This window comes from Caloenas nicobarica, chromosome 2 (genome assembly GCF_036013445.1).
Source record: "Caloenas nicobarica isolate bCalNic1 chromosome 2, bCalNic1.hap1, whole genome shotgun sequence".
Taxonomy (NCBI): Eukaryota; Metazoa; Chordata; class Aves; order Columbiformes; family Columbidae; genus Caloenas; species Caloenas nicobarica.
In genome coordinates, this window is record NC_088246.1 from 13,229,583 (window position 1) to 13,248,207 (window position 18,625).

The 18,625-nt window shown below is 37.1% G+C and overlaps 2 protein-coding genes across 4 annotated transcripts in view; one reads left to right on the forward strand and one right to left on the reverse strand.

The window, feature by feature from the left end:
* The window catches only part of PFKP (phosphofructokinase, platelet), a 49,602-nt gene extending 39,310 nt beyond the window's left edge, over nucleotides 1-10,292 (forward strand). For 2 of the 3 annotated variants that reach the window (XM_065627150.1, XM_065627149.1), the window contains 7 exons: nucleotides 1,089-1,241; nucleotides 4,764-4,928; nucleotides 5,905-5,966; nucleotides 6,948-7,059; nucleotides 8,379-8,478; nucleotides 9,116-9,221; nucleotides 9,770-10,292. In XM_065627150.1, the coding sequence (XP_065483222.1) occupies nucleotides 1,089-1,241; nucleotides 4,764-4,928; nucleotides 5,905-5,966; nucleotides 6,948-7,059; nucleotides 8,379-8,478; nucleotides 9,116-9,221; nucleotides 9,770-9,923 (852 nt within the window). In that variant the 3' untranslated portion in view covers nucleotides 9,924-10,292. The remainder of the gene's footprint in view (nucleotides 1-1,088; nucleotides 1,242-4,763; nucleotides 4,929-5,904; nucleotides 5,967-6,947; nucleotides 7,060-8,378; nucleotides 8,479-9,115; nucleotides 9,222-9,769) is intronic. The other variant, XM_065627148.1, reaches the window with a different exon arrangement.
* Nucleotides 10,293-10,944: 652 nt separating this feature from the next.
* PITRM1 (pitrilysin metallopeptidase 1) overlaps nucleotides 10,945-18,625 on the reverse strand; it is a 29,144-nt gene continuing 21,463 nt past the window's right edge. Inside the window, exons 21-27 of the mRNA XM_065627524.1 lie at nucleotides 18,097-18,217; nucleotides 17,222-17,293; nucleotides 15,819-15,931; nucleotides 15,159-15,284; nucleotides 13,753-13,898; nucleotides 12,026-12,128; nucleotides 10,945-11,407 (exon numbers count right to left, since the gene is read on the reverse strand). Of these exons, the coding sequence (XP_065483596.1) occupies nucleotides 11,314-11,407; nucleotides 12,026-12,128; nucleotides 13,753-13,898; nucleotides 15,159-15,284; nucleotides 15,819-15,931; nucleotides 17,222-17,293; nucleotides 18,097-18,217 (775 nt within the window). The 3' untranslated portion in view covers nucleotides 10,945-11,313. The remainder of the gene's footprint in view (nucleotides 11,408-12,025; nucleotides 12,129-13,752; nucleotides 13,899-15,158; nucleotides 15,285-15,818; nucleotides 15,932-17,221; nucleotides 17,294-18,096; nucleotides 18,218-18,625) is intronic.

An 18,625-nucleotide genomic window follows, 5' to 3' on the forward strand; every position in this document is an offset into this window, starting at 1 on the left:
GGTTTTATTTAGGAAAAAAGTCTAGAGGCCAGAACTCTTGCAGGTGAATTTTTTTCCCATCACTTTCTCCCAAATTATTACTTATGTCAGTCACTGTATAGATACTTGTGGAGATAGTGTGATAGCCATCTAATAATTTGATCTGCAATGGTTTTGCTTCTCTGAACTGATCTGCGAAATTGAAAAGATGAAACTTCTGTGAGCATTAGTCCTTTCTGGGAGAAAAAGAATAAGAAAAACATAACATACTCTGTAATCAGGGTTTCTTGTGGAGAGTCATTACATAGGCAGTTTGAAAAATTGCCACACATCATGAGACATGCTAATTAGTTCAGATTAGGAAGAACTGGAATAATGTAGCTAAAAAATATGTTTAATGACTTAAACCAGCTGCACAATCTTAACCTTTAAGTATTGTTTTGTAACCTTTATTATTAGAAACACCTAATCCTTTTCACATAATTATTTATTTTGTAGTGTTGAACTATACTTGAAAACTTTATTAACTCATCCAAGTTTCTGTTTTTTTCTGGGCCTGTGTCCAGTCTGTGTGTGTAGAGGCAGATGTGTGATGTTGATAGAACCTTGGAAGGCGAAGGCAAAAACTTCTTTCCTTTTTTCTTGGTGGAAATAGGTGTGTGTCTTGACTTTATAGGCTAACATAGTTTTTAAAATACCAACTTTCTTTAAGCATTTCCTTCAAGTTGTAGGTGTTTTACCAGTTAACTTTCTAAACTCGTTAACATGTATCAAACTGTGTTCTTTAAGTGGTTTCTTGTGGAATGATTTCCAGTCTACCTTTCTGCTGTCTTTTTCTGTCCAACTGCCGCAGACCTCTGTGCTGTTCACACTCCACCTTCACTCTGTATTAACCTACACTAATGTTCTGCATTTCTTCAAAGAGCATTGTGCCAATGCAACCCCAGTGCACTGTTGTGGTATGTACAGGAGATCCCCCCCAAATAATCTCACCAATTGTATTTACCTGGGCCAACAGACAGCCAAATTTACCATCACATGCAAGGAGCCATTAGCAGAGTGATCCAAAGAGAAGGATTGTATCACTCACACTTGTACCACTGCTCCAGGCCTATGAAAGTTGTCTGCAGCTACACGAGGCACGTTCCCGCTTTGAGGAGTTTTGCGTTCCTATCTGTGTGTTGCCTGCTACTATTAGCAACAATGTGCCAGGGACAGACTTTAGCATTGGTACTGACACTGCCTTGAATGCTATTGTGGAGGTAAGACTGTGTATCTTTTAGAAGTTAAAATGATAGAATGCCTAAGATGGGGATACCTAAAGACCTTGAAATGTCTGGTTTTCTAAAACAATTAATTTACTGTGGGTTTTTTAAAATGTTTTATAGTTAAGAAGTTTTGCAAGACTGATTAAAGATTAACCTAATAAAAAGTAATTATGTTGGGAGTTTAACTCTTGCGTTAGTGCTTAGGACATTTGCTCTTGAGCTTAAAATATTTTGCTTGCTTGGATTTTTTTTTTTAATCTTCCATAGCTTTTCAACATTGCTTACAATAAAGAAAAAAGCACATGTTATATAAAAAAATGCCACATTATTGCATGGGCTAATGACTGAGTTCAGTGCAGCAGAGCATTTTAAGTACATGGTTAACATTAAACATATGCAGCAAAGGGAACTGATTTGGGGTCTAACGTAAACAAAGGAGTAAACCTCTGAACAACTTTGGGTTTTATCAAGCCCCTCATTATTAATCCACATAACTAATTATGAAGTAATTATCCAAGAAAGTCAAAATAGAGATCCAGGGGGTTGAGAAATGCAGTTTTGTTTTCCTGCTCTGATACAGTGGTGTTTGTTTATATAGAGTGAAAAAGCTCCAGTAAGTAATTGCAAGAGCTGTGTCAGGAGATATTATGGCTTGGTCTTTGGGCGATGCAATACAGCATCCCTGAGGGGATGACAACCTAAGATGTAGTGTGGGTAAACTGTAGCAATACGTTCAGAGGCAGGACACAGGTGCTTTTACCCCTGCATTAGCTGCCTCCCTGTTTCCTACTTCAACATATGTCAGGCTAAATCTGCTAATTATGACTGATACCACTTCTAACAGGAATGCACCTGTAAAACTGAACACATGAAAGCACAACGGGCAAAAATGATCATATATATTGCTGCTTCCTCTTATTTCACTGTTTTTATTATTAATTTTAATTGCAATTTGTACAGCTTTCAATAATGCTCTCAGTAAAAAATAAAATAAAAATGGTTGTATCTATTGATTTTTTTTATTATTATTAGGATGTTTAGTTTGTGCTAAAAATAGAACACTGTTGATTTGGTTAAGTTTCGAATATCAGGTTTTTCACAAAGCTGGCTCAGTTCATATGAAAGCTCAACTAGCAGTGGAATTCCAAAGAGTACTCCAAAAAGAGTCACTATGTCTCCATGTTTAAAACTTCTGAAACCTGCATCAGGCATTTGAGCTTTGGCCTTCCTAACCTATGGAGTAGTCCATGAATTAAGGATTTTTCAAAATCCATTTTTGTATTTGGGTATTTCTGTCACAGTCATTCTGGGAGAGTAAGAATAGTAGAAAGTTTATAATGTGTCTTGTATGGTCTAGAATAGAAATCCTTCTCAATAAATCTGAAGTGAGTAATCTCAAAAGCAATTAATGATTTCCATCCTTGCTTAGAGCTTCTCAAAAGGCAAAAAATTTCATTCTACTACCAGCAGCTGGAAAACGTGTTTAGAAAGCTTGGCATTTACAGATCTTTTAAGTCTCTCAAAATTAAGGAAATCTTCTAATGGGTATTTATTTCTTCTGTGTCTAAAGCCAGGATTTTTTATATCCTAAGCTAAACACATGGTATCCGTCCAGTTCCAGGCAGCTTTTTAAAAATGAGTTGAAATAGGTTCAGTGCTGCATTTGCAGCTATTAATAGTGATGGGGATTTTTATGAATTTCTTACTGTTTACTGTATGCCAGATGATAGTATTGTGCAAATAATCTTATGAAACCACATCTGGAAGGGGAAGGTAAAATGCTTGAGGACATTGCAAAATCCAAGACAGGTAAAAGGAAGTGTCATCTTGAAAAACTGATGAAGTTCAACATCAGCTTTTGTGATGTAGTTTTTTTACAGGGATACTTCCTGCTTAAGGAAAACAGAATGTCAATCCATATTGTGAATAAATTCGTGTCAATTCTGCTCTTGTGTGTATATATATGTGCGTGTGTGTATATACACATAACATGCACATATTCAAATATATAAATAAAATATGTATAATTTAAATTACATGTATCTTTTAGTAGTTGGACCTAAATAAATGCATACACTGTTTTTAGTCCTTCAGTGCATTAAACCTTATGATGTTAGAATTTCTGGTCTTTTACTATTTTAAGTTTTCCCATGTATCAATTAATTATTCTATGGTCTGTTAGGTGTATTTTTAAAGACCACATTGCTCACACTATTAGTTTCAGCCTCAAGTATTATTTTTAGTTACCTGAATGAAGGTTCCGTTACAAATACCTGTGAAACAGAAATACTTCAAATATTACAGCATCTGCAGTTACTCATTCAGCAAATCATTAAGGCATAGGAGCTTTTTTAACATTATCATAATTTGGGTTTCAAGATGATGAACTTCTCAGATACTTTTATTTCCCATTTTTACTAAACAGAACTGGTGTAAGGACAGTACATCTGTTTTGCAAAATTCTTCTTGTCAGTAGGTCTGGTAAAACGTATTTATTTTTAAGACAAAGAAGGAAATAGTGTCTTTCTATTATTTGCTTTCTCAAAGGAAGATACATTATCTGATCACTTCAAAATAACTTTGAAGGGTAGAAAAACTCATTCTTAGAAGTGAGAGTTTGTCAAATAGCTTCTTGAGTATTTTTAAAACCTGGAGATGCATAGTAACCTAGTTCCTAGGTTTCTACCTTTTCCTAAGTTTCTATGTTTCCCCAAGTTTCCTCAGTCCTACCACACTGCAGATTTTATCTGTTATTTTTGAAGTCTCTTAGGCAGCTCTGATAAATATTGGTGTTAACTGGTGGCATGTAAGCAACAGGCCTCTTTGTAGAGAAAATGTCTTATGCTGGTCAGAGTAAGACACAAGTGGAGATTGCAGTCTTCTTATAGTAAGTGTGTACCTGTTAATAGAAATCCAAAAACATTTAAAAAAAAAAAGCTGCAGTAATGCTGGAAAAAATTATATTTATGTGGATATCATTATTGGAATGTAAACAACAGGGCAATACACGCGCAGGACTTCAGTTTAAGAAACTGTAACTGTTAAATATGGTTGGGAATGTGGTGGATTTTAAAATCATTGCTAAGAAGAAATAAACCCTTCAGTAATTAATAGAGTTAAAGCAAAGAAGAGAAACTTACTCATGCCAGAGCTGATTAAAAAGCTCCTTTATATCTGTTTGTATCTCTATTAGAAAAATATCACAACTTTTAATTCTGTGCACAAACCAAAATTAATTCCTGGTTTAGTATTTGCAGGAAGCAAATAAAAAGAGTTGATGGTAGCATAATGTTTTCTTTTGAGTATGGTGTTCAATGTATGATTTATAAGAATTACTTTATTTGGTTTATTGTTATAGTTAAATGGGTTATGATATGTTGGAATTTTTAAGGATGTATTTTTTATAAATTCTTTAAACTCTTTTACCAATAAGTGACATGAAGTTGCATGACCTATAAAACCAGAAATGCAGACTTTTTTTTTTATTTAAACCTGTAATATCTCACCTTTGACTAGACGTGTGATCGCATCAAGCAGTCGGCCAGTGGTACCAAGCGTCGTGTGTTCATCATTGAGACCATGGGTGGTTATTGTGGTTATCTGGCTAATATGGGGGCCCTCGCGGCAGGAGCTGATGCTGCTTATATCTTCGAAGAACAGTTTGATATTCGAGAGCTCCAGGTATATAGCATTAGAAATCTTTTCCTTATTTTTAAGTAGATCCTAAAATGGTTGTACAGATATAGCATAATGTGTATATTTGAAGTAGATGGCTCATGTTACAAAAAACCCCAAATATTTAGATTGTATCTAAAAGTTGTGTTTTTCAGTAGCACTTTCGTATAATGCTGGTTCTTATGCCCTATTATATAAAGGAACATATATACCACTTATTCTTGGCATCAGATTCAGTTAATTGACAAAATCGTTGTATTAGTTATTGAACGCTACTAGGTGAATTGTTTCATTTTTATTCTTATTCAAATTACATGTAAATGAACAGACCTGGGCAGTAAAAAAAAAGGACAAAAAATAAAGATAAGAATAAGAAATACCTTTTCCATCGCGTTAGATGGCTATTCATGTCTGGATTTAACAGTATGTAAGGTGTATTCGATACTCTCTCTGAGGCAGTTGGTGCTGGCTGCAGTCATGGACAAATACAAAGCTAAACGGATAGAAATTTCCTGAAAGGAAAAGAAGTGTGAAATGAATTTGATTTCTCCCATCTTTTCTCAGTGGCGTGTACTCTTCATGTCGTACATGGGAGCACCAGCACAGCAGTACACCACAGTGTCCGTAATGGGACTTGGTCAAGGACTGAGACTAAGGGCGAGATATGATATTTTTGTGGCAATTTCTGTATTTTTATCTATCTTGACGTTATCCATCTTGGTACTATAACAGAATAGCATACACAAAACCAACTTTGTGTTACTATTAAAATCAGTTATTTGTGATGTGGAAGAAGTTAGTTTTATCCCTAGATAATCGCCATACTTATATTGTCTTGGATCTCAAAAAACCTGCTGATTATTTGAATTTGCACATAATATTTGATGAGGAATACGTTACAGAAGTTCTCGGGACGTGTAGGCGCCTTAAAGCTGTTTTAAAGTTCTGTATGTCTTGTTTAAAATTCTTCTTTTATTTCTAGGCTAATGTGGAGCACTTGACTGAAAAAATGAAAACCAGTATCCAGCGTGGTCTAGTGCTGAGGTAAGCAAAAGTAGTTTTAATAGATGGCATCAGTGATGCTCAGCACTTCCAGCCAAATAGGCCGTTTTGCCATTTTCAGAAACACTCTAAGTCTATATTTCTTGATTATTCCTTTAGCATGAGATTTTTGCTAAAGCTGTATCTCCAGAAGGCAAGTCTGGGAGCTGTCTGGATGCTCAAGTCCAAAACTTCCTTTTTTCTATGTAAATATATTTGCTCTACAGTCTAATATTTTGTTCTATTTTCTCATTGGCTTTGTCTTGTCTCGTAGATTCTTTCTTACTAAAGATAGTGTAAAAACTAGCATACATGTGTAAACATATAGTGTGGCCTTTAGTATGAAAATCGTACTTAGAGTTTACGTAATAACACAGAATAAAATATCTTTCAAAATTCAAAACATTTAAAATATGTTGCTTTGGATGTTCTGAAATTACAGCTTCTTAGGCAGCAGGAATCAGACTGTAGCTTCTCTCTTGAACATTTATTTTCAGTATGCTGAGTAGTGAAGGGCTAAAGAATGGAGCCCAAAATAGATTGTATGAGGATATCATTGTATTTGTTCTACTAGTTATATAACTACAGTGAAAAATATCGTGCATGTATGATATTGGTAAGGAACAGCCTAAGGTATTATTCATTATGTATGCTTTTATAAAGGGCAAAATGGATGTCAATGACTTTTTGTTTTAATGCGGTTTTTCCTCTGCATAATGTCAGACCTAAAATGATGTTTTTCAGTACCTTATTCGACAAAGGATTCCAAGTGACCTGCCAGTGATGTCAGTGTAGCACAAGTAATGCAGACTTAAAAATCATGAGCATGTTATATAAAAGTCAATATGTGCGATTAGATGAAAATATCCAAGCCATCAGTACTGGTATCAAGAAAATGTGAAAACATTTGTCATTCAGTAGCTGTAATGGCATCCACTACTTAACAGTAAATTTCCTAACTATATCTGGCCTTAATTGTTACAGAAATGAGAACTGCAATGAGAACTACACAACTGACTTCATTTATCAGCTGTATTCTGAAGAAGGAAAAGGAGTGTTTGACTGTCGAAAAAATGTGTTGGGTCACATGCAGCAGGTAAGAATGAACTTAAAATTACAGACAAAAGTAACTTTGTATAAACAAAGATCATACACTATTCAAGCATTTCAAGCCAGTCTGATTTGGAATTAAAGAAAAAAAAAAGTGTGTGGATTTTTGTTCGTTGGTAACTCAGAAGTTTTTGTTAGGATTGCATTTTATTGCAATTCCTTCTTAAAAATCTAGGGGAAAAAACTGCCTTAGATTCTTAATGATTTTCATTTTTATTTCTCTCCTGTCTATATTAAACAACAACTACATTTTTAATAGATAATACAGCTATCTTATTATTATTGTGATATGTTATTAGAACACACCTGCCCATCTGTAATGTATCTGGTTTCTGAACCCTGGAAGAGATGAGATTTCATTAAGAAAATACGTGCAGATGGATTGTTCTTGTAGAAGAAACTGTAGTGAGCTACTCCTTGTGGTCATTGTACCTTGCATCTCTATCTCATTATACTGCTTGTTAGCGGCAAATAGTGAGTTTCTAATTTGGCTACACTAACCACGAGGACTGTGGTAGAGTAAAAAAAAATCTATGTGGAGCCAAATTTCTCAAGTACTAGTAGTGAAACGACTGTCTTTCCTTTTAAGTCATTTCAAGTTGTATGTATATTCCTCTTCTATATTTTTTAGATTATTCAACACTGAGGTGGGCACTTTCTGCATAAAATGTAGCAAAGTTTATTTTGAAAGTCAGGACCAGCATTAGTCAAAGAATCTATTTGGAACCACTTCACTTCATATGATTTCAATCCCATCTGCTGCATGGAAAATGGATAGAAAAGTCATACTATATATAATATAGAGAGAGGGTTTAAAAAAAACCTCATAACAACACTTTTGTTCCCAGAACTATATAAAGGGTGCTGTAATACTTGGAATGAAAGCAGCCAAAAAAAAAAAGAAAAAAAGAAATAATGCAATTACTAGTCTAGGAGTCCCAGTGTGGCTGTTTCATCTTGGTGTTATATACACGGGACCATGGGCTTCCCATTCCAGCTGCAGGACGGCGCCGCTTCCAGATGTCCCAGCTGACAGAGTCAGCACGTGCGTTGCTGCAGTTTCCTGGTTGATGTTCTGCTGAACCCAGGCTGCCATGAGATTGATTCCATGAGAATTCTAGAGGTGTTTAAAACAAATTTTAAATGTTTTAGCTTGATTCGTGCAGTGGGGTTTTTGGTTTATTTGTTTTTGTAAGTAGGGGGAATGGAAATAAGAGGTAGAGCAGGCCGTTAACAGAGGTAATTGATAAAGACACAAATATTGGTGTGATAACTAAACTAATCCACAGTTAACTTTTCACACAGGGTGGTGCACCTTCACCATTTGATAGAAACTTTGGGACAAAAATATCTGCAAAAGCTATGCAGTGGATCTCCAAAAAACTGAAAGAAACCTACCGAAAAGGTGCAGAAATATTTGGTGCTCTCTTGATAATACTTTCATTGTCTATTAGTATATAAGACTACTGTACTATGCAAACAAATGAATGTATTTTCGTTTGTTAATCAAGAGGGAAAGAAGTATGGTGACTATGTTTTTATTACTCAGTAGTGCCTTGCTGTGCTTCCTGCTGTAAGATGATTTCCCCTCAAGGGAAGTCAATAATTCAGATAGCTGTTTTCTTATCGTCCTTTAAAAAAATGCCAGTGTGTTTGCAGTTTTTCATGCATGAAGGAATTGATGGTTATATAGTTACATCTGTTCTTCCTTTTTGTTTCATGGTGGCTTCATGGGAGACAGAAGAAGGTAATATATCTTCTTTGGGAACTTTTGCGAAGTGTTATTTACTAAAATCTAATTTAAAATTGGATGTTAAAATTCTGTTTTATTGTTGCTTAATTGCACTGCATTTTCATAGCTAATCACCAAAGCCAAATTAAACAAATGAGGATCTTCTAACTCTACTAATTGATATTTTATCATTACATTAAATATTCAGTAACTGGAATTAAGCTACCATAAGCTTCCTATTCAGTTTAATTACAGAAAAAGGGTGTTTGCCCTCACAAGTGTAAGATCCTGAATTATTTCATTCTTTTAGGAAAAGTATTTGCCAATACTGAAGACTCAGTTTGTTTGCTGGGAATGCGTAGACGCAACCTTGTTTTCCAACCCGTGGCTGAGCTTAAGACTGAAACAGACTTTGTGTATGTATACGCTGCTTACATTTTAAACATCTCGACACAGGCTTCCTTTCACCACATCAAACGAACAACACAGCGTGTGCCAACTGTTTTATTCCACTTCTGTCTCTGGCCTGCATTCAGCCAGTGATTCCCTTTGGTTGTTCACTTTTCTAACAATGCCCTTCTTGCTTTCTCTTACTTATACTTGGAAGTCTCGTTATGGATTCTGGGACTCCACGATGTTTTTAAATAACTTTCTCATTATTATCTTTGTTCTAATGCCTAGAATTACTTTACTTGGGGTACTGTTTAGCGGGGCAGCAATTTGGTATTATACTTACCTATAAAGAACATATTTTATAGTAAAATCTATTAATTCCTTCAGTATTCTGTCCTTATTTCTCCCCATTTTGGGTGTTTACATCCCACCATAAATGTCATATCTGATCCTGTTTATAAGGAAGGCAGTTAGTGTTATCAAATGAGCTACAAAATGTGTTTGTTGTAGCTACCAAGTAAATCACCTTTTTTATTATTTTTTTTCCCCACCACACACTGGTCTTACACAGACACAGGATTCCCAAGGAGCAATGGTGGCTGAAGCTGCGACCACTGATGAAAATCCTCGCCAAATACAAGACTAGTTATGATGTCTCAGATTCCGGCCAGCTGGAGCATGTTGCTATGCACAGCCCAAAGGAAGCAGAAACCGGAGCCATCTAAAGAGATCACTTTTAGATTATTGTCATAGATGCACATTGTGAGTAACAATGCTTTAGAATCGTTACAGCTTTGTTTTGTAACATTTAAATTATTGTACCAGCACTTTATGTGAAACAAGACAGTCACACAGATTTTGTCCTGTATGTGTGTTACGTTTGAAACAAACCCTTAGCATCTAATGGAGAAGCACCATGTACTGATACTGCCCTTTAACAGCAAGTGCAACACGGTTCTATGCACTCTGTAAGTTACTCATCTACTGCACTTTGTTTCAGAGTACTTACACCCCAAAAATACGTGTAGATGGCTAGCTTTGTGTTGAGTTACAGGATGTGCTTAATGTATCTGAAGTGAAATAAAGTACTGTTGCAAACACCATGTGTGACTTGTCAGAAATTGTATTCACCTGCTGTTGAACAAGTTGGGGGATTAGTGCTTCATGAAGGATTCTATGTACAGTTCAGGAAAGGAAAAACGCACCTGCCCTTTTCTTTCAGTAACCATGCAGGGAGTGTTCACAGCTGGGCAAGCTGTTTGTTGTTGCTGCTTCAGCATTAGGATAGAGCTCTGAATCCCTGCCCTTTGCTCATATTTTTCAAGAAAAACAAACCAAAACTTCTTGAGATTCAGAAGAGCACAATCTGGTCCTTGTTTCATGTTTCCTTTTGGCTTCTTTAAGGCTATTAAAATAAACTCAATGATGAAAAAGGGTAAAATTGATTTTTGAAATTAGTCTGACAAACACGGCCAAAGATGTTTCCCCATGCCAGTTTGTTAATTAGACCTTGACAAAAAATTAAATACTAGACTGTGTCATATCAAAACACAACTGCATGTTGCCCAGATTGGCAAGATAAAATACACTGTACACTGATTCATTAATGATTTGCCCACTGTGCTGCAGTTCACTACAAACTTGGCTTGATGGGGGGTAGAATGTGCTGTCACAAAGCTCCTCTACCTGGTGGCTCATGCTATGGAGGCTGGAATCATCACACTGAAGAATGAAATTTGTAGGAGAGAGAGTTCTTTATATATCCAACAGCAGACATGATTTCAAACAAACACCATTTAAAACTCTAGAGTTTTACATATACAAAAATATTAATTTATATAGTATTCATGTGCAATTGGAGGAGTGAGTTCAGTAAAATATCAAGTCTGTCTTTGCCATAACAGCAAATCATTCTTGCTCTCAAATACTGTATGGTTAGAAAATTTTTCACATAATTATTTCTAGGACAGCTTTTAACGGGTTTGTTGGTCACTGTTAAAAGCAGCAATGAACACATAAGTTGGACCATAGCACATTAAAAGTTACTACAAAAAACTAATTATGTAGTCACACAGATTAGCTGGTTCTGTATTAGCGTGCATGTTCAGCAGCAATTCATCGTTTGACCCATGAGGGATCTTTGGTGATATCTGCATTTTCTGGGCCAAGTACAGCTTGACCACGAGTGCTCTTCCCAGCTGCAAGATACCTGCAAGAAAAAAAAAAAAAAACAGGAACAAATGAGAAGCTGCTGCATTCAGTTATCCATAACTCTGCTATTCAAGTTAAAAATAATCCCACCTCAGGAAGAAATGCTGTTTGATATGTACCCACTGTTTGCTTTTACAGCATCTTTTGGATTTGCAGTGGTTTCTCCCCAGTCACCTCAATACAAGTCTCCTAAGCCGTAGCCCTAACTAGCCTTTCCTTAACCTTGTATTTTTCAGTAGTGGAATCCTTAAGTCTAAAGTGGAATTCAGAAGTCTAAAAAATATTACAGGTCTAGAAGAACCAGCTCATATAGCCAGGAGCTGGATGGCTGAGGTTACTGTTTCTCCAGACAATTTCTGGACCCTTCAAAAGTAAAAAAATCTCCCACAAACTCAGAATGTAGGAAGTTACATCTGCTGAAATGCAATAAGCAGGATATAATTAACACCTCTCTTTCTAGGTTACAAAAGCAAATAATCAAAATAGTACGAAAGGCCAAGGAAGGAAATTCAAGAACTTTATCTTACGACAACTTTAACAAGCTGTTTTCTTTTTCAAATTAGGCTTTTGTTCTATTTTTCAAGTAAACATTTTCCTAAATTGAGCACTGACTTACTTGTTTGATACATCAACCAGGTTATCACTGTTGACAGCAAAAAGTTGTTCTCTGTGTGACTGCTTCATTTCATCAGAAATCCCATACAAGAAATGACCCATTCCTAGAAAAAACAAAACCAGATGCTGCATTGGTGACTGGAATCTCAGTTACAACTATTTAAAGCATGAAGGAGTGCAAACTCCGACAGAGATGTGTGCTGGAAGGGAAAAACCAGAGACTGCCATTAGGCCATTGTTCTGAGACAACATCTAACCGTTAATCAAGTATTGAAGGTCAGAACCAGGTATATAATTTTCTGAGGTAGTAAGAGTTTCCTATTTAGGAAAAAAAAATATTATATTCTGGCAAGTGATTTAGTTTGTCAAAAATCTAAACATAATGGTGGTTTGGAAAACCTAAACACCCTAATGTGATTCATTCTAGAGAGTCTCAGGAGTTTCTAACAACATTTCAGCCAAACTGCATTTCATGAGGCTTCTAGTCTTATTATGGTTTATAACAACAAACTCTTAAATTTGCTATCAGCTGTAGCATACCTGCAAGGTCTGATCACCTTTTTGTACTATGCACAGAAATCCACATAGAAATGCATTAATGCTTTTGTTGGAATAGTTGCCTACAGTATTCCAATATTAATATTATAGGTATGTGAACAACCAGAGAACTCCAAAATAATAATGGAAAAACTTTCTGGCATGCAAATAATCAGAGGGGGAACAAAGCAGTTTGGGAGGACATCTGCCAACTGGCCCACCCTCCTGCCCAAAGCAGCGCTCACTTCACGGCTGGATACGGCAGCTCAAGTCCTCAGGCAGGGCCCAGGGATGACAATAAGGTGGTAGGAAGGGGCGGGTATCTCTGCAACAGCATCCAGGCCTATTGAACAACGTTACTCTGTGCAGTGGTTCACTGAATTTGCCACAGCTCCATTAAGATGCGTGTTCAAACGCCAACGTTCAACATCCATGCATTTCACTCGTATGCATCTAAAATTGATCACTCTTTTTTTTAATTGCCCAGAACAAAACCAAGTTCCTTAAGCTTCGTGTTAAGTTTTCGCGTCTAATAAGTTAGTGTTAATATAAAATTAGCATGATTTTAATATGTACTTAACCTTATAATTCCTTTATGTATAGGAAGGGAATGTATTCAATAATAGCTTAGAAAGTTTTGGATTGAAATTAGGCTGAGAAACATAAGCAAAGAAAGCAAAGCAACATGTGAGCAAACTAGAAAGGTGTGAAGATGCTACCAAGCCATCATAAGAATGCAGATACATAAAGGTAACACCCACCGCCATAGCAGACAGACTTTTATAATTCTTCAAAAAAAGTACATGTGAAAGGTGAGAGACATTCATATGTACACCTACGTCAAGAAAATTATCTTTCCAACTTTTCATTTTAATCAAAAGACCAATATTTCCTTTTATTTGCTTGCATTTAATGCCCTTTCCAAGCCTAAAGTTGTTTCTTCAATCTACCTCCATCTCCTATCTCCATCTATTCACCTGACATCAAGGAACAGCGTGAAAACAAAAACTTCAGTAGAGACTGAATGCATGAGGCGTCTCTGAAAGGGAGCAAGAGGAATTGGCTGCTTTGTTGAAACTGCAATTGTCTTACACCTGCCAACAAATTTTGTCATGTGCAAACTATCTTCTTCACTTTAAACTTAAATAAAAAACCCTCACTGGCCGCACTGGGAGGCTGGTGAGAATATACCTTTATCTGAAGGAGCTATTGGTGCATCTACAGCAGCAAATACTGCTAGCTTAGCTTCATCGATATCCTGCTGTGTGAATTCTCCAGATTTGGCCCATTCGACTGCTTTCTCAAATGTTTTCAAGGTGGTTAAGGAATTCGGGTCTCTTAGGAGGAGAAAAAAAAAAGAAAAAAAAAGTAAAATCAATTACTTAAGTCTTACAAAATGAAATACTGTCATTGCTTTGTTCTAATTTCATTCATAGCTTGCTATGCACCACACAAACATACATACACAGGGATTAAACAGGATGATAAACTTTGTTTACAAAAAGAGGTTTTGAGGTTTGGTTTGGGTTTCATTTTTCAGAAGAAAGAAGTGTTGCAAACCATATTTTGAATTTTAGATAAATGCAGCAAGTTCAGTTGCCTAAAAGCAGTTCCCAGGCAGTGTGTAGAGAACTGGCATTTAAAAAGATGGTGAACCAGCCTTTTTTTTTTACATTTTTACAATGTGTTATCAATTTGCTACAACAGCTTAGTAAATGTAACTGCCATTAATATCAACAATGGTAATATTTATGATATCCCGTATCTTGTGTTTCCTGCTACACCTGTTCCTGCTCCCTGTAAAACACGTGCAACAGGTTAACAGCTACTGAAATACTCACCAGGACAAGTCCTACCATGTTGAAGCTTCACAGAGAGGAAAAGCTGCTCAAATTTTAGCTAGGAATCGCAACCAAGTACTCTGCTAAACTGCCTTCGGTCTAGGAAAATGATTTAAGCCAGGACTCCAGCCACATGATATTTTTAGGGGCGATTATAACTAGTCTTTAATACCACCAGTGCAAATTCACCTGAAAGTGTTTTGGTAAGACCACTGCAAGATAATTGCTCTGGACTGGCAAAAAAAGAGGAAAAGAAAAGGAGAAAGCAATTCTAGCTCATCAGCAGCAATGCTTTCTGCTCAGTCCCTGATGATTCCAGCCAGTCACCAAAAGGAGGCTGCGTATTTTCAAAACCAGGACAACATTATTCTACTTCCTGGTCTCAGATTTAGAATAGTCTTCTATTACCTTTTTTAGGGCCTCCTCAACCCCTGAAGAAACAAGTGAAAGCCAGTTTTACATAAATCTGGTACCAAGACAACAAACACCTAAGTACAGAGACGCAACAACGGTTGCTACCAGCAGAGATAAGTTCGTCTTTCCCAAGGACAGAAACCAGAGAAAGCAAGGAGGGGTTTATTAACGAAACCGATATACCTTAAGCAACTAATCTTAACATCAGCAGCACTGAATCACTTTCTTGTGATTCAACATTCTTTTTATTTCACTTAATCTTGAAAGAGCTACAGCTAAGTCAAAAATAAGATAAATGTAAGTGCAGTCAGTGTGAACAGGAAAGAATGAACCTACTGTTACCTGTAGGAGTAGAAAGTGAATATGCCACTGTGACTAAGTTTGGCACCTCCACCATAAGCCCCTCCTTTCTCTCTGATTTCTCTATGTAGGAACTTAGCTGTCATCAACTGTGCAAGAATTCGAAGGCTGTAATGAGAGAAATATCAACAAAGAGATTAACTGGATAACAATATTCTCAACTTTTGCTAAAGCTCACAAAGATCCCCGCACCTGCAATGCATTGTTTCTTGTAATCTACAGCAGTAATGGTAACAATACTCAATATTTACTAGTAACTGAATAATGTGACATCATTGTAAGAGTGGCACTGCTTTGGAACGTTCCTTATTTCCATTTATTTCATTGTAATGAAATACAAAAGCAGCCTCCTAAACTTTGCTACATGCAATGGGATTTTCAACTCGGACACATCCAAGTAGGCAGGGCTGTTTATTTGGAAGTTAGGGGGTAGCTGCCCCTTGTTACTTAATCTCAGCATTTACTAAAACAGGGCATTTCTGGACCTAGCCATGCAAAGATTGCTCCATAAAGAATTTGTGACAAATGCCCCACAAAGCATTTTCTATTGACACTCCATTTTCTGTGGTCAGCCTAACATGTTCAATTTTGTTTTGTGCTTTGCAACACATGTAGAAGGCTCCTGCTGATTCTGCTTCCCACCTGGCATAGTCTGCAGCTGTGTAGGGAACGGTTCGAATGCATTCCCCGACATAGTTCACTGGGAAGGGCAGTACAAAATGGGTCTTCATCTGGCACGGTTTGAAAGTAGGATCCTAAGAGAAAAACACATTGTCACAATTAGCAGATAAGAGACAAGTTATCCATTTGAGAACTCTGGGGTTTTGGTTTTGTGGTGGTTTTTTTTTTGTTGTTTTTTTGGTTTGTTTTTTGTTTTTGACAACTGTAAAATTCTGCCAAACACACAGACACACAAATGCTAAAGCTGCTGCTTGACCTACACTGCGATCACTGACATTTCACTTGTGCCCATATTAACAATCCAGTATATAGAATTGCCTTGGGAAACTAAAGTACATGGGCACTGTACATCAGCTGCCCATCCTTGCACGCCAGCTTCTCATTGTGCAGGCCTTGTGTTATTATGATGAGTTTTGACTGTCACACTTCCCCTGGCACGTCTTTATTTGGATTGAAACAAGTGTTCGTAACTCTTCTGTCCACCTAAGTACGTGGTCACCACATCATATTTCAGTCCACCTACTCAATTATAGATATTGAAAACAGATTCAGAAACTGAAACACGCACAAAAAGCAAACTAACTAAGAACAGCAGCAGCTATATGAATTTCTGCTCAAACATCCCCTGCAATAAACTCAATTCTTCTTTACAACCCCACTTCAAAACTTTCAGTCCTCTTCACAGCTCCAGGCCCCTGCAGCACTCGCCTCTTTGTCCCTTTCACACATACACCTGCTTGTGCTCTTACTTAAGCATGAGCAGAGCCTCACACGCCTCCAGTGGCTTGTATGACCCCATTTCAATGTTCCCAAGCCTTTCTTACTTCAGAGACAGGCTTCGCAGCCCCTCGCACACCTCTGGCTGCCTGGGCCAAGGACAGCAGCGCACACATGACTGGTCAGCAAGCAAAACCATGGGCTGAGCTCTCCCTGCCTTCTTTGCAAAGAAGGGTGTGCTGAGCTGTTTGTCTCTCCTGACACCAAATACAGACTTTCAATTTTACTGAATTGTCACTGATGCTCTTCTGTTAGGTGTCATCACATTCTGAATGATTGAGGGAGGAGAGGAAGGAAAGGAAGGGGCTAAACTCTGAGCGACACCACACAAGTCTGGTTCTGAAACCAGGCCAAAAATAAAATAAGCATTGCTTACAAGCACAGCACAAGCAGGTATTTGCCTGCACAGGGGTGTGAAGTTGGCTAAATGACCTTCAAGCCAGGACCAAAAAGGATGACATTGGAAGATGAAGAAGTTTGATGGCTACTTTAACAAAACAACAGTCAGAGGGCAGAACTGAATGGCACATGACATTTCAGATTAATAGCCCTCTAATACCAATATCCCCAACCAATACCGTACTTACATTAACCAGTTTCCTTGTGATCTGCAAACCAGTAAGCATTTCGCTTCCCACGGGTTTGACTTCTGAAGATTTCTACAAAAGACCCAACCCTCTTATTAAAAGATGATTTAACAATTCAGACCAAGAATACTACAAATGTAACCTCTGCCCTTCAAACCTCTCCGAAACCACCACCAGACCATGTTGTCATAAACATAAGCAAGCTACTCTAGTACTTCTTTAAATTTGCATTTCTAAGTAAATGCCAAATAAATTTCCTTTCAAGAGTGATTTGGCACTGAAAGACACCAAGACAGAGATTAAATGACACCCAGAAAGTTTCAGACTACCATTTCCCCCACGGGTAGGGAACTGGCAGCCTGTTCCAGTCTGGTCAGAGATTGAGACAGACCTGCATACTGAAAGAGCAAATCCTTTGTCAACTCTATTGAGCCAAACACACTTTGTGCCAAATGTCCTGAACATCCAGATAACGAAACAAATTCTTAAGCAGCTGAGAGACTGCATGTCATGCCCTATTTCCTTTTGGCCAACATTTCAAGTAAAGCTCAGCTAAACCAAGAAATTACAGTTTTATGCGACAGAGAAAGGAAGAATTTCTTTTTCCACATCCCACACAAAAGCCATAACCTGAGGGTAAGGCTTGACAGCTGATCTACAGGATTACTCTTGTCTGTTTTACTGAGGTGAAGACAGCCTCTGTGGCAAAACACAGCGCAGTTTACCACAGAGCTGGCTCTGGCACATTTCTTCAGACATCGTCGCATGGACGTGGTATCTGAGTTCAAATGATCTTCTGATTGCACAGTGGTCTTTACACAACATCAAATCCAATTGCATTTCATGCCCTAGTCACAAATGACGTAATTTCTTACCTCAATTACATGGGGACGAACAGGTTTTCTCTCTTTTTTACTTCTACCAATGCTTTTTATAAATTTCTCTACTTCTTTAGATGCTTCTGATATCTGTTGAGGTGCTGCATTCACTGAACATCTGTTGAAAATACATATCAAGTTTTTAAATGTTTTTGTATTTTCTGACGGTCTCTCATATTTGCACCACTCTGTCTTCCTAAACATTTTCTATTAATTCATCAGAATGCTAGATCTGCAGTCACTGATAATCATTATCACAGAAAAAAAGCAAAATACTCATAATCCAGTATTTGATATACCAAAAACAGAAGTCACAGTCCAACTCCTTTTCTTTTGCTTGCCCAAAAACACTCTCAGACCTAAACTTCAGCAGTAGCTGTCAAACCACTTTTGTGCACAGGAAAGGACTTTAATCAGTTTTGCAAAATATAAAAGTCTCACAAAGAAACTAATGTCCTCTGTATTCTCTGTTCACAGGCAGACCTATCATGGTTTTGAACCATATAGATATTTCCACAATTCTGTT